The sequence below is a fragment of the Rattus rattus genome, chromosome 1 (genome assembly GCF_011064425.1).
Source record: "Rattus rattus isolate New Zealand chromosome 1, Rrattus_CSIRO_v1, whole genome shotgun sequence".
Classification (NCBI taxonomy): domain Eukaryota; kingdom Metazoa; phylum Chordata; class Mammalia; order Rodentia; family Muridae; genus Rattus; species Rattus rattus.
Genome location: NC_046154.1, coordinates 248,074,486 through 248,102,403, shown reverse-complemented (window position 1 = coordinate 248,102,403; position 27,918 = coordinate 248,074,486). Strand labels below are relative to the sequence as shown.

General features: G+C 49.8%; 1 protein-coding gene and 1 non-coding gene across 2 annotated transcripts in view; one reads left to right on the top strand and one right to left on the bottom strand.

The window, feature by feature from the left end:
- The window catches only part of LOC116912820 (zinc finger CCCH domain-containing protein 3-like), a 38,809-nt gene extending 11,952 nt beyond the window's left edge, over positions 1-26,857 (top strand). Inside the window, exons 2-7 of the mRNA XM_032916998.1 lie at positions 818-1,002; positions 6,525-6,567; positions 6,643-6,801; positions 6,895-6,964; positions 9,323-9,454; positions 26,095-26,857. Of these exons, the coding sequence (XP_032772889.1) occupies positions 6,716-6,801; positions 6,895-6,964; positions 9,323-9,454; positions 26,095-26,283 (477 nt within the window). The 5' untranslated portion in view covers positions 818-1,002; positions 6,525-6,567; positions 6,643-6,715 and the 3' untranslated portion in view covers positions 26,284-26,857. The remainder of the gene's footprint in view (positions 1-817; positions 1,003-6,524; positions 6,568-6,642; positions 6,802-6,894; positions 6,965-9,322; positions 9,455-26,094) is intronic.
- On the bottom strand, positions 23,814-23,941 carry LOC116890561. The gene has a single exon (XR_004386732.1). It is a non-coding gene; the product is annotated as a small nucleolar RNA SNORA17 (small nucleolar RNA).
- Positions 26,858-27,918: the final 1,061 nt, after the last annotated feature.

Here is a 27,918-nt window from a genome sequence, read left to right as displayed (position 1 = left end):
GCAGTTCCTTCCCTGTCCTTTCCTTCCCGCCCACCCCCACCTCTTTTGTTTGTTTAAGACAGGGTTTCTCTGTGTAGCCCTTACTGTCCTGGAACTCATTCTGTAGACCAGACTAGCCTTGAATTCAGAGATCTGTGAGCCTCTGCTTCCCAAGTACGAGTTAAAGGTGTGTGCCACCACTGCCTGGCTTGAACAGTAGTTTTTATTCTGTATAGTGGGCCTGTAGGGTGGTGGGACTGCCCTCATACGTTGTCAGCACAGAGTTCTCTAAGCAGTGGGTAAAGAGAAGGGCATAATGAACAGTAGTCCCTGTTGGTCCCATGGCATCTCTCGTCCTGGGGCAGGGTCTGCACCAACCTTGGCAGAAGCCCAAATAGGTGTCATATACTGGTGTTGGGGCCAGGACCCTGCACAACTTTTCAAAATATAGGTGCCCAGACATCTGCCTTCTTTTGTGCCCAGGGAACCTCCCCAGTATAGGGATCCTCACTAGTGGCCAGGCTAGGAGACAGTCTCCAAGGACAGAGTGTGTTGGAAGACTCCATTCCCTCTGGGGCCCTTTGGGAGCTCATGATTTCCTAGCCAGCTTGTATAATACTGTGCTTTGGAATTCCTTGGCTACTGCTACAGAAGTGTCTCTATGAGAGGGATAGGGGCAGAAGTCTCTTGGCAACAGTTGGACCAAAGACCCCCCCCCCAGCCACTCCCAACTACAATACAGCCATACAGCAAGTGCTTCAGGCTGGGTTTAGCCCTGACTACCAGCTCTAGAGCTTATTCTGGGCCGTGTCTGATAAACAGTTTGTTGTCTCTGTAGGTCTCTAGTGCTGAACCGCCTTCGTCCAACAATCACTGGGGGAGGGAAAGCACCACCTGGTTCCCCTCGATGGCGTAACAAAGGCTACCGATGCATTGGAGGGGTTCTGTACAAGGTGTCTGCCAACAAGCTCTCCAAGACCTCCAGCAGGCCCAGTGACAGCAACAGGGCCCTCCTCCGTACAGGTGAGTGAGCTGGGATGGTGAAGAGTAAGGGGGTGGGGTGAGGGGTGGAGTAGACACCAAATGTTAGTGTTTCTTTTCTCTGGACCTTGGTTTTACCCTGAAGCTCTCAGCTGTGGGCATAACCATGTAAGGAGCATGAGGCCAGGGCCCTGGAACGTCTCAGCTAAAGAACAGATAGACCCAGAGAACTGGATAGACACAGGGCTTTAGGAGCGTTCCCTTATGAAACTGAAGGGGCAGCCAGAGTGGGGCAGTGTTTGGAGGCCCTGCAACCCTAGTGCCCCCTGGGAGTCAGAATGGCGCTTGCCTCTTGCTTGGCTGAGCAGCCCTAGATTTTCTATGGGAGACGATGCAGGAGCGCCTGTGTTTTGCTTTTGGACAAAGGATGGACCAGGTATGGTAAACATGCCCGGGTGAGCGAACACCTGGGGCCATGGCACCCTTAATCACATTGGTGATGCCTCACCAACTGCATCTGGAGGCAGGCACCACCACTGCTGCAAGCCCCCTGCAGCCTGGGGACAGGCTGAGGAGAAGGAAATGCTTTGGATGTGCTTATTGTACAAATCAACTAGAAAAGTATTTTGGTTTCAGTCCAATTTTACCCTCTTTTTTTGCCCATCAAAAAATATGGCAAGATTGTGGATTGCTATGGGATCGCAGAGGCTCAGCTGTGCCCAGTAGTCCTGTTTGCTCACCAGAGGGGCTGAAAGGAGAAAGGCTCAACCCGGGAGACAGCAGTGCCCAGGGCAGGAAACGCATTCCATTTGGGGCAGCCGGCTTCTCTGTCCCTGCCAGGCTGTGCTTGAGAGCTGCTCTTGAGGAAAGGTGTTTCCAGGTGCTGTTCTCTGGGAACATGGCAACTGTGGTGTATCCCTTGGGTGTATTCTTTGGGGGATGGAGGTGGGGTGGGGCTGATAGACTGACTTGAGAGCTGTGGTAGTAACCTGGGCTCCTGCCCTGACTCTGACATGCCCTTGGGTCTCTACCTCCGTACCAGTACCCACTGTGGTCTCCCTGTGCCTGTGACTTTACCCTGCCTCGTACTCTAGCTTCCTAAGCACCAGGCTTGGGTTAGGAAGAACCTTGAGCTGGGAAATAAGCCCTCTCATCTCTCTCCCTGTAGTGACCACCATAGTGACTGCCGTATGATCCTGTCCTCAGATACTGGGACTGGCTATCTTGTGCTGCATCTTGATTTAAACTGTGTCAGGCTGGATTGGCCTAGGGCCTGGGGCTACACTAGCCACCTGAGCTTCTTGCCTCCCTCGTCTGGGCAGGTGGAGACGAGAGATGTGAATTCTGGAGGGCAGGTGGCAGTGCTGGGTTTGGCCCCTCGTAGTCATGTCCTTCACTGGGTTCTAAGCTACAAAGAGGGCTGGGCTGCTTCCCTCTTACTTCTTACTGGGAAGCTGTCTGCTCCTGTGACCCAGGGGCCAGTGCTGAGTTCTGTTGACTCTGTCCTTCTGTCTTCCACACTCAGAGCATCCACATCATTGTGCTGTGAGCAGTTCTTCTGGGTCTGTCTGTTTGCCCCTTTTTTTGCTATAGACCTAGCTATGAAGGAACCTGTGTTCCCATGAGCCCTTGGAGCCGTGTTCCCCAATACCCGAGCATCTGCCCAGAGCCTGCCTCCATTCAACCAGTTACCTAAGGGAACGTGATAAGAGCAGGCTGGGAGTCCCAGTGGGCCTCTCTACCGTTATCTCTACTCCTGTCCCTGCTCTGCCAAGGCCTCAACCTGCTGCAGTCAAGACTATCACGGTCCCCGACTTTCCAGCCTAACCAAGCCTTGGCAGCCACTCTGGGACCCTTCTGGGGCTTGGCTTTTCCCTCCTTGGAATGGGATAAGAGACACACAGCCTGGCAAAACCACACCCTTCCTTCTGAGCCAGGGGAGATGATCTGTGGGCTGAATAGCACCTGATGCCCAGACAACCCCTCCATATGACCCCCCACCCCACAGTGAAGAAGGTATATTGCTCCCAACTGTGTACTACCGCTGACTGGCCCACTTACAGTAGTCATAATTAAAGAAATAAATTTCCTTCCCTAGTGTCAGCAAACCTTTGACTTCAACAAGAAAGTACAACCCTTCACAGGAGGGATGGGGCACTGACTCCTCTCCTGGCCCCCCTCCAGCCCCTTAAGGACAGAGTCAGCATTAGCCATGGCTTTCTTGACTTTCTGAGGTTTAGCCCACCTTCTGAGGTTTACCTGCTATTCAGATGGCTCAGTTCCTGCACCCTTGCCCTGTAATTTGGCCTGGGACCTGTGTCCTTGGTTGGCTGGACTTGCTGAGGGCACAAAGAGCCTGTCAGCTCCTTCAGTGAGGGACGTAAAGAAGTCTAGTCTCAGGCTAACCCTGGATTCTTGAGGGACTCCTGGGTTCTCAGGCCAAAGAGAGGCAGGTGTGTGATCTGTATTTTTTTCGCTGCTGACTAGCTACCTACATGTTCCTGAGCAAATGAGGTATCTGTAACTTTTTCTTTTGTTTGTTTTTTGAGATAGGTCCTTCTATTATATAGATCTGGAGGCCCTGGAACTCATGCCTCAGACTCACAGAGATCCACCTGCCTCTGCCTCCTGAGTCCTGGGATTAAAAACGTGTACCACCAGACCTAGCCCTCTGTAGCTATTTTTTTTGCCCTGCCTGGGTGCCAGGAGGTTATATAGAGGGACATGCAGGGAAGGAAGCCTTGTCAGCTGCGCTCCAGGGGGGCAGAACTGCTGGGTCATGGAGAACCTGCTCATATGCCGTTCCTACTGACAGTTCCCCTGCCATTTTGGTTTTCTTTCCAAGACTGCAGCTCTGTGCTTTTGTTGGATGTGCCCTGCCTGGACCTGGCAGAATGTCAGCCAAGCAGACCTGAGCTTCGGGAGGCCCTTGCTTTAACCTCCTGGGAGCAACTAGTCAGCTCTGCAATGGAACTCAAGCAAATACCTGAGCTTGGTCCGTTGTTTGCCTGAGGGGCTCTGCCAGAGTGGTAGCCACATGCTAAGGAGGCTTTGACCTCTCAGAAAGATGAGCTCCCTTTGAGGACCAGAGAACAGACAGGGCACTAAGTGAGGGTGGAGCTGGAGGGAGCCAGTATTTATTTTGGGAAGCTCCAGGAAGTGAAAGTGCTCCAGAGTGCACAGCAGAAGCAGCAGCTTGTGCTCCCAGGTCAGGGCTATGCCTTTTGCACCTCTGGCTGCTTCTTTTCAAGCCAGCTACTTTATGTGCATTTTTAACACTGCAAAGCGTTTGGAAAGGTGCCTCCTATCCTTGTCAAACTCCCACCGTGAACCCCACGCTGATGTGTTTTTAAAGGCAGAAAGTGGAAAGAGGAGAAAGCTGCTCCCTACCAGGTCCTGACAGGTGGCACGTGATGCCCGCGTGTCCCTGTCTGGGAGCAGATGGTGCCAGTGCCACCAGTAGGCTGGGCGACAGCCCGGGAGCCAGTGCTCATTGACAGACTATCACATTGCACGTCACTGGTTACAAAGACTGGCAGGTGTGAGTGTGTGTCTGTGCCACCTAGACAGTACTCCACTGCCACCCTGAGGACAGGTGTCCTTCACTGGAAATAGAGGCCACCTTAAATGCTTTGCCTCTATATGCCCTAAAAGCCTGGTCTTCCTTCCTTTCTCCTTGCTGCTTCCTCCTCAGACCCTGTAGTCTTTCCTGTGCCCTCAGCTCCCTGTACCTACCTACATCCATGCCCCAACTGCCTGAGCTGGCATAGTTATTCAACAGGGTCTCTGCTTCCCACTGGGACCCCACAGATGCTCTTTTCAAACTCAAGGGCACCGAGATTAAGTATAGGACAATTGTCCTCTGGCCAAAGAATCTCATAAAATCCCAGGAGGGCACTATCCAGACTCGTAGTTCATTTAAGCAGATACCCCAGGTACTTCTAGCAGCGGGCAGATTTCCCTAGTAAGTCTGGTCTTGTCTTAGGCCCAAAGTTCCTAAGGTATCAAAGTTCAGCAGAACACCTAGCCCTGCCTAGGGAGGATGTTAAAAGAGTGTGAGGAGCTCTTAGAGCCAAGTAGCTTCCAGGGTTTCCAGGGGAGAGGGTCTGAGTTTTCAACCAGTGAGGCGTGAAGGGCTGCAGTGGATCTGGGGTAGACTGAGGAGTGCAGCTCTGGAGCCGATCACATGTTCTCATGGAGGAGCAGGGCCTGGTTCTGTGGCTTCAGGTGCTTTAGAACATCCCCTTTTAAAACCTAGATGGCTTTGTCATCACCTCAGGTCCTCAGAATTTCTGAATGATGTCATTTGTGCCTCTTAGTGCTGTATTCATTTCAGCAGCTGCTCTGTAGGAAATTGGATCTGGTCTGGGAAGGGTCATGTGCGTATTTGAGGAACCAGGGAAGCCATCCTGAGCAGGTCCTCCCCTGCCTGCCCTGTGATCCTGGGGTTGGCCTGTGTCTTTAAGAAGTGGGCAAAGCTGTACGGTGAGCCTGGGCATCCCCCTCCCTGTGGATCCCTGGAAGTTCTCAGGGATCCTCATCCCCATACCATTGTCTTCTTCACGCCACACGGACACCTCAGACCCTGACACCCTTGTCTGCAGCCACTGTGCTGTGTCTTTCTCCTCTCCTTCCCTCATCCCCTTCTCTTTTCAATCTTCTCCTCTTCTTCTTGTTCTTCTGTCCCTTTCCCCCTCTCCTTCTCCTCTTCCTCCTCCCTCTCCTTCCCCTCTCCCTCCTCCCTTTCCTCCTCCTGTTTTGTTTCCCCATCATCATCCTTCCCCTCTCCCTCCTCCCTCTCCTCCTCCTGTTTTGTTTCCCCATCATCATCCTTCCCCTCTCCCTCCTCCCTCTCCTCCTCCTGTTTTGTTTCCCCATCATCATCCTTTCCCTCTTCCTCCCATTCTTCTACCGTCTTCCTTTGTTTCCTGTTTTTCCCCCCTCTTCCTTCTCCCTCTCTTCTCTTTCCTCTTCTCTTCTCCCTCTAAGTCTAAAACCAATTTTTCTCCTGTATATCCTGGTCCATCTTTTTTACCCTGATATAAGCCGCCCTTTCTGTTTCTTTCCCAGGCTTGACAAAGTGAGGTGCCATCACCCTTTGTCATTTGCACAGTGGCCTCCTTGGTAGCCAGGCCAAGGATAGAGCCTAGAAACATTTCCATGGGCCAGCCACTACCTCAGTCCAAGAACCTGCCCCATGAGCCACCTGGACACTGAGGGGAGCAGGAAGTTGGGAAGCCAGTAGGGAACCAGTAAGCAACACATTGATCTTAGGGAGCCTAGCTGGTTGAAGACATCAGGGGCTGGCAGACTGTTCTAGTCCTTGTCCTGGCATCCAAGGCTGCCCACCTTTGACATAAGCCATACACAGGGCCCCACTCTTGCTACTTTGGCCCTCAGGGAGGGCTCCTGGAGGAAGCATCTATGCCTGGGCTAAGCGCTGGGGGTTCAGAACTCTTTGCCAAGATGGGTTGATAGGAAGAAGGTGTGAGCCAGCCAGGGAAGGGTAGGTAAGGGTTACAGTTGGCCTGTGGCCTGATGTGGCCTGTTCCTTTTCTCTATAGGACGCCTGGACCCTGCCACCATCAGCAGTCGTTCCTTGGCCAGGTGCGTCCCTTGAGGCTGGGAAGGTAAGGGCTTCCCTGCCCACTTATGGGCTTACAAACCTCTCCCTGTGTATAGCCGGGCCATCCAGCGGAGTCTGGCTATCATCCGGCAGGCGAAGCAGAAGAAAGAGAAGAAAAGAGAGTACTGCATGTATTACAACCGCTTTGGCAGATGTAACCGTGGCGAATGCTGCCCCTACATCCATGACCCTGAGAAGGTGGCCGTGTGCACCAGGTGCCCTGTCCTACTTTCCTGACAACTTGGGGGGAGGGGGTGTTGTGGCAGAACCTGCTACCAGCCCTCCCCAAACCCTATCCCATGCTGCAGATTTGTCCGAGGCACGTGCAAGAAGACAGATGGGTCCTGCCCTTTCTCTCATCATGTGTCCAAGGAAAAGGTGAGTGTTGTGTGGTCCGCAGGCCCTCTCTTCCAGACAGCATGCCAGCCAGCCTCCAGGCAGATTGCGCTGTGTAGTTTTCCTGGGTCTTGAGTTAGTGGCTCCTACCTCATGTGCTCCTCCAACTCCCTGCTCATTCCCATGTCCTGGCTGTGTTATGTTGCCTCTTCCTCAGCTGGAAGTAGCACCAGGCCTGGGTCCCAGCATACCACACTCAAGAGTCTACTTTTTTCTGTCACCATTGCCCCAGGTCCTGCATTGGTACCACACTGCTTCCCAGCTCCACCGCAGGCACAGGGGAGGGAAGCCTAATAGATGCTCCTAGAGTATGGGGCCAAGGTCTCAACCAGCTCCTGCCATGGATGGCATAATGGTCGGGAGAGCATGGCAGCATAGCCATGATTGCCACGTGCAGGTGTGCCCAGCCTGGAAAGCCTGAGAGCACTGCAGTCAGGGCCCAGTGCTAGCCACAGACCACTTGACCTTCCTTATACCCACTGCCCTCTGAGAAGATGGCTATGAGTGTGAGGAAGGGCCTGGGGCTAGGGCCGCAGTGCAGAGGAGCCGGGTGGGTGAGGTCTGCTGCTGCTCCGACAGCTTTTCCCCTTGAGAAGCTTGGAAAGAATCAGCATTTTTCTCCCTAATCGAGCTTCGAAACTCTGTCGTGAGCAATTTGGAAATTCACGTCGAGTTTCAGGTTCATTAAGCGCCAGCTCCAAAGCCCGTGCGCACTCCAAGCTGTCTAATGTGTGGGCCGCACCAGCGCCCTGAATTAATGTTATTGTTATTTGTGTGGACGTGGCGGGGTGCAAACAAGGTTAATTGAAATGAGAACGCAGTTTCCTCTTGGTAACGGCCCCGCTCTGACAGCCAGGAGGAGCTCTGTTTGGTGCAAGAGTTGGCTTTATTATCCCTTTTTATTAGAGCTAATTTGGGCTCTATATCAAAAACCACATTAAGGGAATTGTCTATAGCTTCTCCAGCACCAGCCCAAACGGGGCCCCCAGCCCCTCTCCCCTCTGTGGCTGCAGTTAAAAGACAATTAAAAATAAACTCTTGCTCAGTAAATCACCCTTTGTTTCTTCGATTTCCCCTCCTCTCTCTACTCCAGGACTGCTGCCCCAGCCTCTTCTTTCCTTGGCCTCAGATAGGCTCCTGCCTTCCCCTCCCACCTTGCCCCAGAAAAGTGACTTTTAAAGTCCACGGGCTCCTTGGGACAGGGAAGCACTCCTCAGACCCATTGCTAGTCCAAATGTGGACTGCCTGTCAGAAGGCTGAGGTGTGCAGTGTGTGGTGTAAGTGACTGCCTGCAGCGGAGGAGGACATGCTGGGCCAGGACAGTGACAATGCCATTCTCCAATCAGTCCAGGGAGGGCTGGTGGATGTCCCACAGGAAGGGAAGGAACAAAGTTGCCTGGAAAATTCAGAGGTAGTTTCTACTGTGGGTGGTCTCAATCCAGGTCCTGTGTTACAGGTTTTGCTCATCTTGGGTTGCCCTTCTTCCCCTTCTAGGCCACATGCAACTGTGGCCAGCAGTCACCAGGGCTGCTGGAGTTCTCTTCTGAGAAAGGAGCAGGGTATATCTAGTTCCTGGGCCGAGTTGCTTGCCCAGGCCTGTCTACCACAGCTGCTAGGGTGCGTCCAGACTGCCTGCTCCAGGACCCAACCTACTGACAGGTTAGGCCTTAGTGCTACCAAGTGGCCAGTACCTAGTCTGGTGTACTGGATGTCCAGCTTCAACTATGCCCCAAGTAGGTAGTAGGCACAGTTCCCAGAGCCCCTATGGATCGGTGGCTAGGAGCCCTGTTTCCTGTGCTCACATGTAGAGAATAGCACACCTTGGAAAAAGTCACGGCTACAGACTGCTTAGCTCTTCATTTGTATAAAGTTAGAGCAGATGAGGGAAGTGGAGGTCTGCTATGGGGAGGTGGCTCCCTGGCCTCCAGCTGCTGCTGGCTGGCATGTGTGTTCATTTCTTGTGGGGTTTTTCTTTCTTTTTCTTTTTTCTTTTTTCTTTTTCTTTTTGTCACTCCCATCCACCTTCCATGCACTGAAATCTCACTATGCAGCCCTGGCTAGCTTAGCGCTTGCTGAGGAGACCAGGTGGGTCTGGAACTCAGAGGTTCACCTGTCTCTGCCTTGCAAGTGTTGGGATTAAAGGTGTGTGCCGTTACACTCAGCTCTGTGTTCATTTCTCCCTCAGGAGGGCCGGGGTGATGATCTCCAGCAGATTCTGGGTGGCTGTTATCCAGGTGTGGGACCCTCTCAAGGGCCTACAAGTTGTGGGATTTTCACTTGTAAAGTGAGTATGGTACAAAGTACCTTTGGGTGCTCACTTCTCTTCCCCTCTCCCCACAGATGCCTGTGTGCTCCTACTTTCTGAAGGGGATCTGCAGCAACAGCAATTGCCCCTACAGCCACGTGTATGTGTCCCGCAAGGCCGAAGTCTGCGGTGACTTCCTCAAAGGCTATTGCCCACTGGGTGCGAAGGTGAGGTCTGCCGTTGGCATGGGACAGATTGATAAACTGTGCCTCCTTCTGCATTGGCTTCTGTAGTCTTGCTCAGCTTTGAGGTGGTCACTGTAATTCCATCCATCTCACAAAGGACTGAGAGGTGCACCAAACTGCCCAGAGTCCCCCAGGGCCACAGTATCCCAGGGTCTCTTGCAGGGGCAACAAGGAGTTATGAGAGAGATATAGTGGCTCAGACAGCCAAACCCAAGGAGACCGCTGAGGGTTAAGGCTAGTAGTGACTGAAGCAGATGTCAAATGTTAGAAGCTCTATAGGACTGAGGTGGCTGCCTGATGCTGTGTGTGTGCGTGTGCGCGTGTGTGTACATCTCTCACTTCCATCTCACCTTTGATAGAGGGCAGCTATCCTCTATCCAAGAGGCTAGGGCTGGATTCCATTACCCATTGGAGATACATACCCAATATGGAGTTAAGGGTTAGGGAATGGTCAGGAGGGCTGCCACCATATGCCTGGGAAGCTGGCATGCTGCCCTCTCCTAGATGCACAAGACTACTCACTCGGCTGCCCAAGCAGCTCAGGCCTACCTCCCTGCTCTTACAGGAAACTCTATAGCTGAGCCAGCAGATCTTACCAACTGCACATCTTCAGAAGAGCCCCAGGAGCCTAACCCTCTTCTCCATGCTTCTTATACCTCAGCTGCTCATACTGAGGCTCTATGCCTGAGGTGGGCCTAAACATGGCTAAGTACTCTTGGAGAGTGTCCTTTAGCCCCTAGTACCCTACAGTAGAGCCATGACATAGCACTCGAGGACCTATGGAAAACGCTTTTGCTGTCTTTCCTGTCCCCAACCTCACTTTGCCAGTGAAGTGAAATCAAGGCTAACAGCCAGTGTAGGGTATTTAAGTGCAAGGCCAGCCCCTATCCCTCAAACCCTGTGGCACGGGATAGCTCTCTGTTAGGAGCTTCACACCACAGGGGGCAGCAGAAGCACAGTGTATGTGCCCCATCATACCTGGGCATAAAGTTGCTTGAGCTCTTTGATGCTTTCTGTCTTTTATCCTGCCCCCCAACAAAGTGGCTCGAGACTCCCTTCCAGGGACACAAGAAATGACTTCCTTGAGCTCACTGATGCTTCAGTATTGCCACTGATACCATAGCATGACAGGAGCTGTTAGGTCACCTTGAAGGGCACTGATCCCTGGCAAGGAAGCCCTTCCGGGGAGGTGTGGACTGGCAGGCCCTGGCAGGGGCACTTTTAGGTGCTGGCCCAGGTGAGGGGCAAGACCCCATGGAGGCTGCAGCTGATTATTGTAAAATATTTCAATTTAAATGAAGATATCAGAGCGATATTTAAGTCCTGCTTCTATTAGTGGAAGTGCTTACTGCGTCCCTTTCGGCGTGTCAGCGCTGCGTCCCTGCTGCATGATGGATAGCAGCTTGTAATTATATATGGGGGAAAGCGCTGAGCAGGCCAGATCCAGCGGGAGGGGAGGCAGCAGTCTGGGCCTGTGAGGGTTAATTTTATTCTCTAAATAATATAAAAAGTGCTGAGTCGTCACCTTGCGCCTGAAGTAGAAGTCCTCAAATGGGCCCTGGAGAGTTTATAATATTCCACTGAATCAAGTGAAACTGTTAACCTTGCTTCATAAAGCCAGGGCTTGTTAAAGAGGCACGTTCCCTTTCCTTTTGAATAATTTAGCTGGGAGTAAGTCTCTGCCCCTTCCCTTTCTGGGGACCACGGGGCTGTTCCAGGTCCTACCACTCAGAGGGTAGCCTCTGCCAGCTGGCAGCCAACCCTCTTGGACTTGTGGACAGATTGGTAACTGCAGGTTGCTGCCTGTTTTGTAGTGTGCCTTTCACTGTCATGGTCAGGGTTTCACTGTAGTAGAAAGTGGCAAGGGTGGCACTGTGTCACTTCTTCCTGCCCCTGGTTGTGACCTAGGGCACACTTTCATCACTCAGCTGGGTGTGGTGCCAGCTTTGCTTCGCCGTGGCTCTCCTTGGATCATGAGTGTGCTGTGTGCGCGTGCTCCAGGGCATGCGAATCTGTTAATCTGTTTTCTGTATAATGTTTACCTGTGCATTTGGTATGTGTGGGCCTTTGGGCACCATCCTTCTATTTGTATGTGCATGCGTGTAGACAGAATGTGTGTCCTAGGTTCTTCCACTTCCTGCTGAACCTGCCACTCGGCTCCCCACTCTCCAGTCAGTGCCTCCTGTTCCGTCATCCCCTGCATGTGCTCAGGCCCCGGGACAGAGAGTTGGGTTCCCACCTGCACTAATCCATCCCCAACACTCATGGCTACTGAGGCACCAAGTCCTCCCACAGCATCCTTGGTTTCCCTGCCCATTGTTGTCTCTGCCTTCAGTCAGCCCAGAGCCTTACTTTGTGTGCAGCCCTTCCATTTTCCCCATAGTCTGTATGCCGAGTCTGTTGAAGGGCTTATCTTCAGCCATGATCGTAGTGAGCAACCATGTTTGGTACTGCTGACTCCACTAGCTGTCAGGTGACTGTGGGTAAGAGGGGTCGGACCCCAGTCCAGCTTGCACTGCCACTTGCAGCCATGACCCTGCGTAGGTCATGACACTAGGGATGTTTCCTCTTGTGGGTTCTAACTCCTACACGTGCTGGTGAAAGAGCCATATGGTAGCTGACCATCTCTAGTGAAGGCTGCCACACACCCTGGGGACGCGCTGTTGTTGATTTGCTTATCTCATGAGGCCTGCACTCAGTGCGTCTTTATGTAGTGAGCATGTATTTCAAATGACATTCTAACCTGTCTTCCTGTCCCTTAGCGGAAAGCACAGCTTCATTGACCTGTAACTCACACAGCGCGCCCACTTGTTTCGGTGTCATGGCCTTTGGTATATTTTGTTTCTTTTCAGTGCTTAGGATTGAGCCTAGGCCTTCATGCACACTACAAGCACTTCACCACAGAAATGAGCCCTCGTCATTCACGGTTCGTTGTGTCTTGTTTTTTAATTATGGCATGAAATGAAACAGAGCTAGGATGTAACTCCATAGTAAAGAGTCTGCCTAGCATTAGCAAGGCCCTGGGTGTGAATCCCAGAACCCCAAACAAGTCTGTGCTATAACACACATAGCAAGGCTCGCTATTTTATCCATTCCTAAGGCAACAATTGTCATTGATTAATTAGATTTATAATAGTGAATCAGCACTTGGGGTGTAGACTTGGGAAGATCAATACACATTTATGCCTAGTCTGATCTACATACTGAGTTCTAGGCCAGCCACGGTGACAGAGCAAGGTCCATCTCAAAAGTAAATAACTCTTCACAGAGGTCTGCATTCACCACCACTGTGGAATATTGTCAGGCCCTTCTCAGCACTTCAGACTGAAAGGCTGTAAATACAGTAAGCGGCAGCAACCTTCCCTCCCTATCCCCAGCTTCTGGCAGCCTTGTCTGGGCATTCTCCATGATAAACTCGGGCAGTATGTGTTCCCGTGTCTGGCATGTAGGTTCTTTTTCTTTCTCAGCATAGTGTTTTCAGGGTTCATGTTGTTATATATATTAACTTCATTCCTTTTTGTGGCCAAATAATATTCCATCACATGTGGGCAGGCCCTCTGTTCATCCCTGCACATCTGTAAATAGACATGAGTTAGTGCCACCTTTTGGCCACTATGCACGATGCTATAACGGACACTGGCATACAATATCTGCTTTTACTTCCTTGCTGGATCACATGTCAATCCTATATTTGTCTTTTTGTAGACCTGCCAAACTGGGTTCCATGGTGACTGGACGACTTCATATTTCTATAAACAGGGCATCTTCCCCACGGCATGTTGTGAATTCATTTGTTAACGCTAATATTTTTTATGGGTTCCTTAGGATTTTTGAAGCAGAAGATCTATCATCTGAAGGCAGACAAAATATTACTGCTCCCATTTCAATCAAAAGGCTTTTTGTTTCTTTTCTTTGCCTGGTTGTTCCGGCTGGAAAGTCAATCCTGTGGAGTCAAGGTGGTACCAGGGGAGCCCTCTTCCTATTTTCTGCCACTGGGCGTGCTGCTGGCCATGGGCTTCTGTTGAAGTGTGATGTGGTGGTTTCTAGGTAAAGCTGACCTTATGGGAGAAGTTTAGATATGTCCTTCTTGCCAGTTAGGAAAGTTCGAGAAAAATTAGTGCTGATTCTTTGTTAAATGATGTAGTAGAGCTCACCAGTGGGGCCTACAGTCTGCAGTCGCAGGCTTTCCCTGGGGAGGTATTTTTACTCAGTGCTGTGTGAGAGTCAATGTCAGTGAAAGTGTTTCTAGAAATGGACTAGTTTCATCAAAGTTGTCAAATGTGTGTGATTGAAGTGTTTTCTAGTTCTGTTTGTGGTGTCCAGGTCTAATGAGTGCCCCTTTCCTAAACTTAGTGTGTTTCCTTCTCACCTGTGTGGCTGGAGTTTGCTGATCCCCTAGGCTTCCACATAACCGCTCTGGCTCATTGAACCGTTCTGTTGGGGCTTTCTTCCCTTTTCAGTTTCACTGCTTTTTGTTCTTTTCATTTTTATTTCTGCTTGCTTGGCATTTATTTTGCCCTTTTCCTCCTCTAGGTGCTTGAGTTTTCCCTTTGTCTAAGTATATTTGGTTAGCTGTGTCCCCAGCGCTGTCCTGCTGTGCTCTCACGCAGGGCTGCCTGTCTCTGTGCTGCCGCTTTCTGACCCGTGGTTATTTAGATGTGTACTGCTCAGTTTTCAGGATTCTAGAAATGTTTCTTGTTGTCTTTCTGGCCTTGATTCAATGCCCCCATAGTAAAGAATATACTCTGTATAATTTTAGTATTCCTCCCTGCCCCATCCTTTATCCAGCTTGGACTCAGACCCATGCTAGTTAAATGCTCTACTCTAAGTAACCTTATATCCCCAACTATTTGTGTTTCTTTGGGCTTGTTTCCTTGATTGGTTTCAGTTTTGGTTTTTGTTTTTGTTTTTTTCAAGGCAGAGTTTCTCTATTTCATCCTGGCTGTCTTGGAACTCAGTCTGTAGACCAAAGCTGGCCTCAAACTCACAGAGACTTGCCTGCTTTTGCCTCCCAAGTGCTGGGATCAAAGGCATGCCCCACCACAGCCTGGCTTTTGGGGCCTGTTTTTGTAGCTCAGGGAATGAGCTGTCTTGCATTTTTTTCTGTTAGAACAGGATGAGAAAGTGTAAGCCCCAGGACCTACCTTCCCTTCTTACCTGCTGGTTTCTGACCAAAACACATGGCTTATTTTGCTGACCTTGAGTTAGAAGTAACTTGCAATTCACCTGTAGTCTCAGACACATTGTCCATTTATGTCCTTATGTTCCTTGTGTATTTTATACTGGATTTTTTTTTTTTTTGAGACAAAAATCTAACTATGTAGCCAAGACTAAATTCAAACTTCAAACCTATTTGTTTTCCAATGATGAAACTACAGTTTGTCTCAGCTGTGCTTCAAAACATCCTAGACCACAAATGCCAGTTTTCTCTTGTTCTGTGAGAACATTAGGCCTCAACAAACATCACCATGTAAGGAAAAAGGAGGTGCTGTGGTGCCTGGGGGAATATGTCTTGTTCTTTTGTTGGATAAAACATTCTGTGATTGCATAGTAGATTTTGCTGTTGAAAGTTTTTTTTGAAAATTTGTTATTATTGTATGTGTACGTATGTACGACTGTATCGTGTATGTTTATTAAGTGGCCAGGCTTGTACCATCAAGCTCCTTCACCCACTGAATTGTCTTGCTGGTCCTAAAGATATTTTGAGTTCTGTATTGAATCCTTTCTGAGTTTTTGTCTAGCTTTCTCTTTCTCTTTCCTTTCCTTTCTTTTTTTGAAACAGGGTGTCTTGTAGCCCAACTAGACTTCTAACTCAGTATGTAGCTAAGGATGGTCTTGAACATTTGATCTTCCTGGCTCTATATTCAAAGGGTTGTGATTACAGGTATGTGTCCCCTTGCCTGAGTTATGTGGCATGGGAGACCAAAACCTGGGGCATTGTGCATAATAGGCAAGCATTCTGCCGATTGACTGTCCTTAGCCCTTTGTATCAAGTTCATCTCTCCTTCGTGTCAGTCAATTTTGTTGTGGTTGCTGTGTATACACATATGCATGTGTGTGTGTGTGTTCTGGCATGAGTTCACATGTGTGCATATGTATGTAAAGGCCAGAGAGTGACATTGGGTGTCTTCCTTGGTTGCTCTTTAGTTTTTAAGACAAGATGTCTTAGTTTCTGTTGCTGTGAAGAGACACCATGACTACAGAAATTCTTACAATGGAAAACATTTCATATAATGGAAAACAGTTTTAGTGGTTTAGACCATTATCATCATGGCAGGAAGCATGGTGAAGCGCAGGCAGACATCGTGCAGGAGAAGGAGCTGAGGGTTCTACATCTCGATCCACAGGCAGTAGAAGTAAATGCCACACTGAGCCTGGATTGAGCATCTGAGACCTCAAAGCCCAACTCCCTGACATACTTTCTCCAACACCACACTTATTTCTATAAGGCCACACCTTCTCCAACAAGGCCACACCTCCTAATAGTGCCGCTCCCTTTGAGCTTATGGGGGGCCGTTTTCTTTGAAACCACCACACAGGGCCTTTCACTGAAACTGGAGCACATCTGTAAACCCTAGGGATCATCCCGTCTCTGCCTTCCTGTCACTGAGATTATAAGCATGTTGTTGTGCCCAGCTTTATATGTAAGTTTTAGGACCAAACTCTCAGGTTCTTCAGCTTCTACTGCAAGCGCTTTACCACACCAGCCATCTCTGTAGTTCCCATGTAGCTCTTTTATAAGGCTGGAGAGATGGCTCAGCAGATAAGAGCACTTGCTGCTCCTTTGGAGGACCTGGGTTTGATTCCCAGCACCCACATGTTGGCTCATGATCATTGGTAATTCCAGTTCCAGTGGATCTGCTGTTTTTCTGACCTCTGCAGGCACTAAGCATACACATCATACACATACATACATTTAGGCAAAACACTAATACACATGAAGTAAGTGTTTTGTTTTTAAGAAAAAGCTCTTTTGTTTGGTACATTTGCCTTTTGAGTTTTACTTTATTAGGCTGGGCTTGTTGAAACAGGATGTCGTGTAGGACTAGAACTCACTATTTAGAGCAGGTGCGTCTCCAGCTTGTAGTGGTTCTGCTCCTGCTTCTCAGTGCTGGGATTACAGGCAAGTGCAAGCACGCCAGGCGGGCCGCACGCTTGGAGTTGCCGCTCCCTCTTAGAGATTGTCCTTTTATCATTGTGTAAGGCCTTCTGGCTCCGCTTTCCTCGCTCTGCAGCCTCCCTTTCAGACTGGATTGTAGCCGTCCCGTCCCCCTTCTCTCTCTCTCTCTCTCTCTCTCTCTCTCTCTCTCTCTCTCTCTCTCTCTCTCTCTCTCTCTCTGTGTGTGTCTATCAAATGTATGTGTGCGTGTGTCTATCAAAAATTTGTTTGTTGCTTGTTTTGCTTTTGTTTGATGTTTTTCCCCCAAGGCTGGATTTCTTCTGTGTAACTCTGGCTGTCCTGGAACTAAACTCTGTAGACCAGGCAGGACCCAAACTCACAGAGATCCGCCTCCTGAGTGCTGAGATTAAAGGCATGCACCACCACCACCTAGCACTGGTTTTATGTTTTTACTGTGTGTGTCTTGAGTATTTTGCTTGTCTGTCTGTCTGTGCATTGCTTGCATGCATGTAGTGTCTTAGTGCCACTCCCTGTGAGCTACTCCCTGTGAGGCCAGAAGAGGGCATTGGATCCTTTGGAACTATAGTTACAGACAGGTGTAGGCTGCTATGTGGGTGTAGCCAGTGCCCTTAACCGCCATCTCTCCAACGTGCACCCATCCACACATCTTTTTTCATTTTCATTTTATTTTTAATCATGTATACGTGTGTGTGTGTGTGTGTGTGTGTGTGTGTGTGTGTGTTTTAAAAAAATTAACTGTTTTCTTCCTGGCCACTTAGTTTCTATCAGCAGTGACTCTGAGACTAATTATTTATTAAATGCATAGACCATAAGCTTTGATTCATTTCTTGACTAGCTCATAACTTATTTAACCCATGCAGACTACTCTATGTCTGCCACTTGGTTAGTTGTCTCTCTCAGTCTGGCCCACTTCTTCCTTAGTTTCTTCCTCAGCATCTCTGTCAGCGTCTTCCTGAGTTCATCCACCTCCTGCTTTATGTAGTCCAACTTTCTGCGGCTGTCTCAGATCTCTCTCTAGTCTTTTCCTTATTCTATCCTGAGTTCAGCTACTTGGTGATTTATGCCCATTTCTCTGGGACTCTCTTGAATCTCTCTCTTATCCTCTCACTATTTTCCAGAATCCTTTCTTCCTGCCGGCGTCTTACCTCCTGTTTCCTGCCTGGGCTTTTTTATTGGCAGGTGTTGCTTACACAAGAGATTACACACACACACACACACACACAGACACACAGACACACACACACACACACACACACACACACACACACACACACACACACACACACACACACACACACCAGCCTTGATATAATCCTGGCTGGCTATAGCAGGCTGGCTTTGAACTCATACTGCTTCCCAGGTGCTAGGATTAAAAGTACACACCACCACACCCAGCTTGCATATTTGCGTTTTTAGCTTGTCTATTCAGTTTTATAGACAGCAGATAACTAAGTCATGTTTTAAAATGCATTCTGCCAATATTTGTTTTTTTAAACTAGTGAGCTGTAACATTTATATTTAATATGTAGGGTCAAGCATGAAATCTCAGCACTCAAGAGGCTGGAGCAGGAGGCTCGCCTTTGGCCTGTGGAAAGCTTGACTACATAGTAGAACCCTGCCTGAGGCAAAATAAGTAAATAAAAATTAAAGCACACTCAACACTCTAACTTTCATTTCAAACACAATTTAGAAAGCTCAAAAGAGGACAGAAAGCTGGGCATAGTAGAGCATGCATTTAATTCCAAATACTCAGGAGGCAAAAATCAAGGCTGATCTCTGAGTTTGAGGCCAGTCTGGTCTACATAGCAAGGGTCAAGACAAACAGGGCTACATGGTGAGACCCTGTTTCAGAAAGCAGACAGACAGACAGATTCTGGCCTAGCACTATTTCATTTTTGTCTTGAAGAAGGCTATGCTATTTCTCTTTGGTTGCTTTCAGGGGTCTTTCTTTGTCTTCAACTTGTATGAGGTCTGATCATCATGCATTCTAGGATGATTTCTTAGCCTGTCCAGTTTGGAGTTCACTATACTTCTTGCACTATGTATTTGAGGGGTTGTTGTTTATTGTTTGTTTTTTCTGTTCTGTGTCCTCTACTACAGGGCAGTTAGGTCTCCTCGCTATCATCACATGGGGTAAAAACTGCTGACTGCTGTCTTCTTTGTCCACTGTCCTCCTTAGTCGAAGACAGAAGCTTCTGGGGGTGTTGCCTCAGTAGGTAGGAAGCCCTGAGTTTGCCATACATGGAAGTACATGTCTGTAATCACTTATTTAAAAGTTGAAGGTCAACTGGAAGTTGAAGGTCATTCTTGGCTACATAGCAATAGCAAGTTCCAGGCCAGCCTGGGCTACAGGAGACCCTGCCTCAAAAATAAACAAAATGTCTCTGCACACTGCCCCTCAACCCAGAGCCATACCTAACAACAGCCTCTCCCCTCATCTTGTTCTTCTACCTAACTTTTTTACTTTGTCATTCCTGTGATGTCCCTTTGGCAGAGTCCTATGTCCTTGTTGGGTTCTCTTCTTCTAAACCCCTTGCTGTTCTCCCCAGCACATACACAACTGCCCTCTGCCTGCTTCCTCAGACCCTGCTGATCTCGCATGTCCAGCTCACTCAAACTGGCACCTCCCTCACAGCCAAAGGCCTCAGTCTATGTGCTCTAGAACATCAATTCATTTCCTAGGGACCGTACAGCCCAGCCCCATCTGGAAGTAGATGGTTCCAGGAAACACTCTCATCAGCTATCCATATCTAATGGCCTTGAACCTGGAAGTCCCTAAGAAGCACAGTTTTCCTTTTGCCCCATGCACTGTTCCTGATGTGAAACTCAGACCCTGCCCTGTGGGCTTTGGTGCTCTGGCATTCTCCAGTATTGGTTGAATCTGGGCCCGTCTCAAGGCTGTACTTGTGATTCGAGTACATTTCCCGCACTGCTGCTGCTGTTCCCTGCTCTCCCAAACCTAGGGCCAATAGACACTTACGTGATGAATAAACTTTTACTCTGGAATCATTATAGATTTACCAAAGGTGTGCAAAGATCCCGTGGTCACTCGTGGCTCCTTTGCTGCTGATACCTCTGTACCCATGTCTGGTCAGCAGCTAGGAGGAACTTGTGGAACAAACCAAAAGCCCATTAGAGAGGCCTACTGCTCCATTTATGTGACCTACTGCTGCCAGCCTCTGTCACCATCTGTACACACTTCACGTGGGCTTCTTCAGCTTCCCACCCATCTTCCACTGCATTTATTCACCAGTTTCAGGTGAAGGAGGCTGGGTGAGTGGTTGTGACTAGGACAGGACAGCAAGAATCGACAGGGCTCTCAGAGGGTCCATCTGAGCTTTAAGGTGTGGATGCAGCTCTAATTTTAGATGGTGGGAATGAGGCTAGAGCTTTCTCTGAGGATAGGGGCCATGAGCAAGCCATCTGGTGGAGAGAGTGCTGGCCATGACTGCGAGCTGGGTCTCAGGAAAAGTTAGTAGATGTAGACGTCAGGAACTAGAGGTACGGGCAGCTCAGTTGTTGTCCACAGGCCTGTGGAGACAGCCTGTTCTTGGCTGCAGGGAAGCATTCTATACAGATCTTTATCCTTTCACCCTTCACAGTAGCTACAGGAGTGCAAGCTGCCTGCTAGTAAAAACTGCCGCCATGCCTGTGCTAGTCTAGAGTGGGCAGTTGTGGGGAATGGGCAGTGGCCCTCACTGTGGCACATTCTCCATAGGGTAAGCTGGATATAGGACAGCCTGGAGCCATTGTGGGAAGCTGCAGGCAGAGGACAATGGGCAGGGTGTATGCACCCAGCTCTGTCATCCATAAACATGCTCAGCCAGCATTTTGCCAGCTTCTCTCTGGGCAGCCTCACAGATGTTGGCATTTCCTTCCAACCACTGGAGGCATTGGGAGCTTTCTCGAGCTGTTAAGCTGTATTTCTCTGATGATTGTTTTGCTTTGTGAGCCCTGTGTACCTTTCTTTCTGATAATTTTTGCTCAAATGTATAGTCTCCCTTTGGGTTTTTATCCTTACTGACTTGGAAGAGGTTTGCTAGCACATGGACATAGGCCTGTAAGAATAGCCGCTAAGCGCCCTGGATGTGATCGTAGCACGAACCTTCACTGTGAATGCTCACCTTCTCTCTTCCCTGCTGCTAGGCATCCTTCCCTCTTGGTGCAGCTTGGTTTGTTTGAGACAGGGTCTTATTACATAGCCCAGGCTTGCTCAGACTCACTTGCCTTAGCTTTCTGACGGATGGGAACACAGGCATGACTCACCCTGTGTGATTTCCTTAGTAGAATGTAAGTTTTTCTTTTTCTGAAAAAAATATTATTTCATTTATTTTTCTGGCATATTTTTGAAAACAAAAAAAAATTTTTTTGAGACAGTTTTTCCTGTGTAATCCTGGCTGTCCTGGAATATACTCTGTAGACCAGGCTGGCCTCAAACTCAGAGAGATCCACCTGCCTCTGCTTCCCGATTTTGGGATTAAAGTTGTGTGCCTCCACACCAGCTAGTTTTCATTATATTCACCCTCATTCTTCCAAAAGTATATTTTCCTCCCTTCATTCACTCATTCATTCCTTTTTCCTGTGCTGGGCAGGTGTAATACCACTGATCCAGGATGTAAAGTTGAGAGTCACTTTGTCAAGTTTTTGTTTTTGTTTTTGTGTTTTTTTTTTTTTTTTTTTGGAGCTGGGGACCGAACCCAGGGCCTTGCGCTTGCTAGGCAAGCGCTCTACCACTGAGCTAAATCCCCAACCCCACTTTGTCAAGTTAAAAAGATCCCTGGGTTGTTTTATTTGCTAGTTGGTTTCCTTTTTTATTTTTTATTTTTATATTTTTGTTGAAAGCAGAGTCTTGCTAGCCTCAAACTCAGGAGTCTCCTGCCTCAGCCTGCTGAGTGATTGGATCACAGGTGGACTTCCCACCCTGGCACACTGGGAGTTCTGTCTGTGCATCAGGGCAGTGAGAGTGGACATAGGCCATTATCACTGTGCTTTCCAGCCACTAAAGTGACACTGTTACTATTACAAATAGAATAGAATGGGCTGGGGATGTGACTCAATTGTAGAGCTTTCACTTAGGATACATGAAGCCCTGGTGTTTTTGTTCTTGTGACGGTATATATGTTGAAGTCAGATGGCCTCCATGGGTTAGGTCTCTCATTCCAAGCCTTTGTGGGTTCTAGCAGTTAAACTCAATCTGTCAGGCTTCCGGGCCAGCTCTACCCACAGGACCATCTTGCCATCCCCAAGTCTGTCTTTAACTAGCTTTCTGCCTTTTGTTTGGTTGTTTTGTTTGATTTCCTCGAGGCCCTGGTAGGTTAGGTCTCTTCATGCAGCTTCTGAGGCTCAGTGAGGGCCCAGATGATCTCCTCATGACAAATTCTTTTCTTCAAGATTGTTCTGGCCACATAGAGAGTGGTTCTTCTCTCTTCTGCACTTCTATGAATTCGATTTGTTCCTGAAATAGGATCGCCTTGTAAATTCTTGGAAAACTATAATGAAAACCCCCTGGGGTTGGAACTTTCTTAAATCTTAATTGAAGTTCCTTTATGGCAATAAGAACATCCAAATTTTGTTATTTCTTGTTAATTTTTCTGAACTTGTTGATTTTACCTGTGTATTCAGATTGATGGCCACACAAAGCTTGTTAACAATGAGGTTTTCTCTCTCTCTCTCTCTCTCTCTCTCTCTCTCTCTCTCTCTCTCTCTCTCCTTTAACTTTTTATTGGTTCTTTATGAATTTTTCATCATGTACCCCAATCCCACTCATCTCCCCCTCCCCTTGTGCCCACCCTTGCAGCTTCACACCCCCAACAGAAGAACAATCCCATCGTGGAAGTGGTAGTGTCACAGTGTGTCCCACAGTGTAGTCTTTGTCCACATTTCTTTGCTTGCAAATACTCGTTGCAATGACTGGTTCGTCTGGTTTGAGGCTTCTGGCTTCTGCTACACTGTAAATACTGGAACCTCACTTGGACTCCTCCTGTTGCTGCCCTGTGCCATGGAGATTCTTAGTTTCGGATCTGTAGGCCTGGCCACCTCATGCCCTCCTGCGGTCCATTGATGGGGTAGATGTTGGGGTGGGCCAGTTCAAGGCCCTGGATCTGGGCCTGAGAGGTATCTGAGCTGACCCTGCTGGCTCTCCTGCTCTCATGACCTCAAGGCCTACTCACCAGCAATGCCCACAACCAGGGCCAGCCCTACCCTGCTGCCCAGACGAGGTACAGGGCCCACTCTCCCGGATGTTACAGCTGGTGAGGGACACAGCCAGTTTTCCCACTCTCATGACCCTGGGGCCAGCTCTCCTCTGCCATAGATGGTGAGGGGTGAGGGAGTGGAGGAGATGCAGGGCCAGCTCTCCTGTGCTCACACCCTCAGGGGTGGCTTACTGACAACCTTCACATCTATCCAGGGCCAGCTCTACTGTGGTACCCAGGCAAGGTGCAGGGCCCACTCTCCCAAGTGCTGCAGCCAGTGAGGCGCAGGGAAAGCTTACCTGCTCTCATGCCCCCGGGGCAAGCTCTCCGACAGTGCCCAGGTGAGGAGTGGAGCCAGCTCTGTGCAGCCCTCAGACATCAACATGGTCCAGGTTGGCAGCCCAGAGCAGGGAAGCCTGTCTGGCCCTTGGTGGTAACAGACTCTTACTGCTGCAGAACCATGGACCCAGATGTGGCTCCTGATGACAGCACCCCACTATGGTCCCAGGTGGCATCACCAGCTAGCTACTCACATCAGGCTGTTCCTCACTACCCTTGAATCTCCAGTTCTGCCTCTCTTCATTGTGCCCGCATCCTTCTGTTTCTCTTTCTCTTCCATTTCCTACCACTTACTTGCTCCTCTTAGCAGTGCTTGGGGTCTCTGAGTGTCTGGGGTCATCTCAGGAGTGGTCTCAGGAGTGCTCTGTCCCACTCCTGAAGTATGGCTCCAGGCAGGGTTCATCTTAAGAATGGTTTGACACTTTGCCCTCCAGGCCTGTGTGGCACCAGACTGGTGTTCATCACAGGCTGGCACCCTGTCCAGACCCCATGGCACTGGTTTGCTCCTTGCTCGGTCTGCCTGAGTGACCCTTGCAAAGGTCATCTGTCTTGAGCTCATTCCTACCTGGAGCCAGGGTCCTAGGTGGGAATCTTCTAGTCTCTACTTGCTCTGTGTCCTGGATGCCTGTCCAAGTGTCAAAATGTCTTAGGTTCATTCTTTTCAGGGAATATTAGACTACTAATCATTCAGATGTCAGAGGTCAGAACCCAGAGCATGAACATCATGTCCCTTCTCTCTGCCACCTACTGATGCACGTGTGACACAGCAGCCACCTGCAAGGCCTCTGGGGCAGGTGGTCTTTTCTTTTTTTAGTGTAGATGATTGACTTTACAGACATGGCTTACGCTCTGCCATTGAGCTGTGGCCTGCCTCATATCTCTGTGTCATCCCAGCATCTGGATGGGATTCACTCCTGTGCTGTCATTGCTTCTGTCCTCATGCCTTGCTTCCTGGTTATTAGTCACGAGAAGGTGCACCTTTTGAGTTTCTTGGCTTTTATTCCTGCTGTGTTTTACTTCTTTCCTTCTCATTTCTTTGGTTCACTTTTCTGCTTATGTAATAGTGAGAGCCTAACCCCAGGTCCTCGCTTAGATTGCTGGTCAGGCCTTTGCAGCCTGGGAGGGAGGTGGTCCCTGCCTCTGCTACCTAAGAATTTTCATCATAGCTCTTGGATAATGTAAGGAAGTTCTTCACTTTTTTCCTAGAGTTTTAGGAGTTTTTCAGGAGTATTAGACTAGCTTAAAACACTTTCAGGGAAGAATGCACATGTGTAAAAAAAAAATGTGAAGGGAGGAGAAACTAAGTTATTTTTCATTCAATCGATCCAAGAATTAACATGTAATCAATGGAAAATATAATTCCATATTGTACATACTGTAAGGTCAGTCATGTTTGACCTCTGCAGTGCATCTCTGCTGACATCCATCCCATTTTAGGTGCTTGTGGGTCGTAGTACAGAGCGGTAGGGCCCAGGCTGCCTCAGAGCCAAGCTCTGGTGGTCTGTTACAGCTTTCACATAGCATGTCTGTGGGGCACGTGGCACCACTCTAATGTGACTGTTTACATCGGACACACCCACGCTGGCTCACGTGGCCACATGCTCACACGCATGCTGGTAGCAAGGCTGGCCGTCCCGGCCTCCATTCCCTCTGCCTGTCAAGCTGCCCTTAGTTTTAAGGCCCAGGTTGCCGGCTGGGCCTGGTGCATAGGAGCTCACGTCCTTTAAGAATGAATAAGTGAGTCTGTGAGGGAGGAACCTTGCCTGGGCCTGCTTGTGGAGCAGATGGGGTACCCACACGACAGGAGTAAATCATTCTAGGGTGCATGTTCTGTCCAGTTCCTCTCACTGCAGCCGGACACCTGTGGAGAAGTGTATATACCACTCTGTGTGAGGCACTCTGCCAGGCTTTGTCCTACTTATTGAAAGCAGGGTAGGGACACCCCTTCCCTCATGTGATACATTCCAATAGGAAGGTCATAAGACCGGTGAGGATGTGGCTCTAAGACTGTGAGACTTACTTCCTGCTGGCCTTCCATTCTGTAGCCATGACTTGGGCTGCGCCGGTATCATGGCTGATTTTGGGATTTTAATTCTTGGCAAATCCCATGAGTTCAGTGGGGGTATCTCAGTTTGACCTGTGGCTTCTTGTTTCCTGGTTCAATGGAAGGTATAGTTTGGATGCCCACGATTAATTAGACTTGGCTCTCTCTGCCAAGTTGTGCCTATCTGAACTATGAGGAGAGGGAACCCCTCCTTTGCAGAGGCTTTGGATTTGTAGCAGGAGGGCTACAGAGTAGAGCTTAGGTGCACTGAGCTCCAGTCAACATCCCTGAGTCTCCCCCTGGCTGGCCTTGCCACTATACCCTGGGCAGAGGCTTCGAGGCCCTGATATGGTCTGGTAGACAGAACTGAGTCTAAGCCTTGGCCTGGGACACCTGCTGCCTGGCATGGCCCTCCCCCTCCCCTCTACACTGGTATAATTAGCCCCATGACAGGTGCCATGGATCGAGTGCCTGGCCCAGCCCTAACCCAGTGATGCCCGGCCTCAGCCGACCTGCCTTCCCTGCTAGCCTGGGCTCCTAGCCCAAACCCTATCCCATGAGGTCCCCTGAGGCCTCAAGCCCCGCCCACCTTCCTCTGCCCTAAACACACCCACTGGAGTGGAGACAAGCAGACAGAGCAGACAGGCAGAGCCCCAGCAGTAGCCTGGCCTCAGACTCTGGGAATCCCCAGGCAGGCGCTGGCCCTGGCCCTGCCCTCAGTGCGTGTCCAGGTGGAACAACTCTAGCCTGGTGGCCTCATCATTCCAGCAAGCCGCCTTTAGATCTGAGACTTGGTGGGCAGCTTACAGGGTCAGTGGGCTCTCACTGGGCTGTATTTGGCCCTCCTCTCCGGAGGTGTGTAGCCTCGTATCCACAGTCCTATCAACTGTTATTCTTCCCCTAGTGTAAGAAGAAGCACACACTGCTGTGTCCTGACTTTGCCCGCAGGGGTGTTTGTCCCCGTGGCACCCAGTGCCAGCTGCTTCATCGTAACCAGAAGCGACATGGCCGGCGGACAGCTGCACCTCCTACCCCAGGGCCCAGTGATGGAACCCCCAGAAGCAAGGCCTCAGCCGGCCATGCACTCAGGTGACATATCAGTGGGTGCTGCATATGTGAGTTTATGTGAGCTAGAGGTGGCCCATTCCTGCTCTAAGGACATTTAGGACCCTCTGGTAAAGTCTTCCTCCAACACTGTGGGCTTTAGATCCAAAAGGGAATCTCAGTTGGAGGCAAGAGCCTTAAGATACCTACATTCTGGATCCCTGAGTGTGCAGAGTCACAAACACCCCCATGCATGGAGGCTTTCAGAGACCCACTCTACAAGAAAGGGCATGAGCCCCTGGAGGACAGGGCTATCAGAGTTGTGCCCATAGCCTATGGATTCTAGGGATTCCCTACAGATGAACCCTGGGCTCTAGAAGATGAGGAATAGAGCTGGAATTTCACAGGCTTCAGCCCCATCCGCCTCAGGTGAAAGTCTCTGAAACCAGCATGTCCTTGGACTGTAGGCCAGCCTTAGATCTGTATAGACATGCCCAGTGGCCTCTAGGGTTGGGTAGGGCGGTCAGGGGCTGGGAGCCCTATTATAGGATCGGTATCATGTAAATAATTGGCAAGCACCCTCTCTCTCCAACATTGCTCACCCTCACTTTTGTTCCCCCTTTCCTGCAGGAAGCCCAGTACTACTCCTCGCCCTGCCAGACAGATGTCCAGTGGTCTGGCTTCCAGAACTGAGGCCCCAGCCTCCCCTCCCCCCTCCCCAAGGGTATTAGCCTCCACCTCTACCCTGTCTTCAAAGGCCACTGCTGCCTCCTCTCCTTCCTCTTCTCCCTCCACTGGTTCCTCCACCCCTTCCTTGGATCAGGAAGAAGCTGTCTCTGGGACAGGTGGGGCAGGCTCAGGAACAGGCTCTGGCAGCCTCTGCAAGCTACCATCCTTTATCTCCCTGCATTCCTCTCCAAGCCCAGGAGGCCAGACTGGGCCCCAGGCCCCCAGGAGCCCCCGCCCGAAGGACTCAGGTGAGCAGTCTGGCCCCTCCTGGGTCTTTTTAAATGTACACTCAGAATGGCGTCTCTGGGTGGGGCCTGGGAACTAGTGTACCGGGTGCCCAGGGCAGGCCACTGAGGAGCAAGCACAGCAGTGGCCGCCTTGAAGACCACCCCAGCGAGGGCTGATTTAATTAGAAAGCACCCATTTCTGTTAATTTGTTCTGGAAGATCACCGCACACTCCTGGAGAGAACAGATGTTCCCTCTCCCCAATGAGCGTTTGGGGCTTGGTAAATGGCTCTACTCAGCCTTGTTTAGGAGAGAAAGGAGGATTTTATGGCTGCAAACGACCCTTTCTGTAAACATTTTACAGCTCTCTGCGCGTTTGAGTGACGATAAACCCCACGCAGCTCGGCGGGCTGCAAATTTGCGACCATACGGCTATCATTTTATTGTCATATTTCACGGCCGTAACGTTAATGGAAGATGCTTGCTGCAGGCTTCTCTAACAGCCCCACTGAGCACACTGAAGTGCCTGCTGGAGGGGCTGCCTCCTGGTTACATCGTCCTTCTTGGGTGCAGAGTAGATGATACCAGGCCCTTGCCCAACTGGAACCTAGGTGGGACAACAGTTCCTTCCATGTAGGTGGTACTGTCTGGGGAGCAGCTGGGGACTCTGAGGCAGCATGTGTCTTTTAAAGAGCAGGAACCCAGAAGTTAATCCCAGGAGGAAAGGAA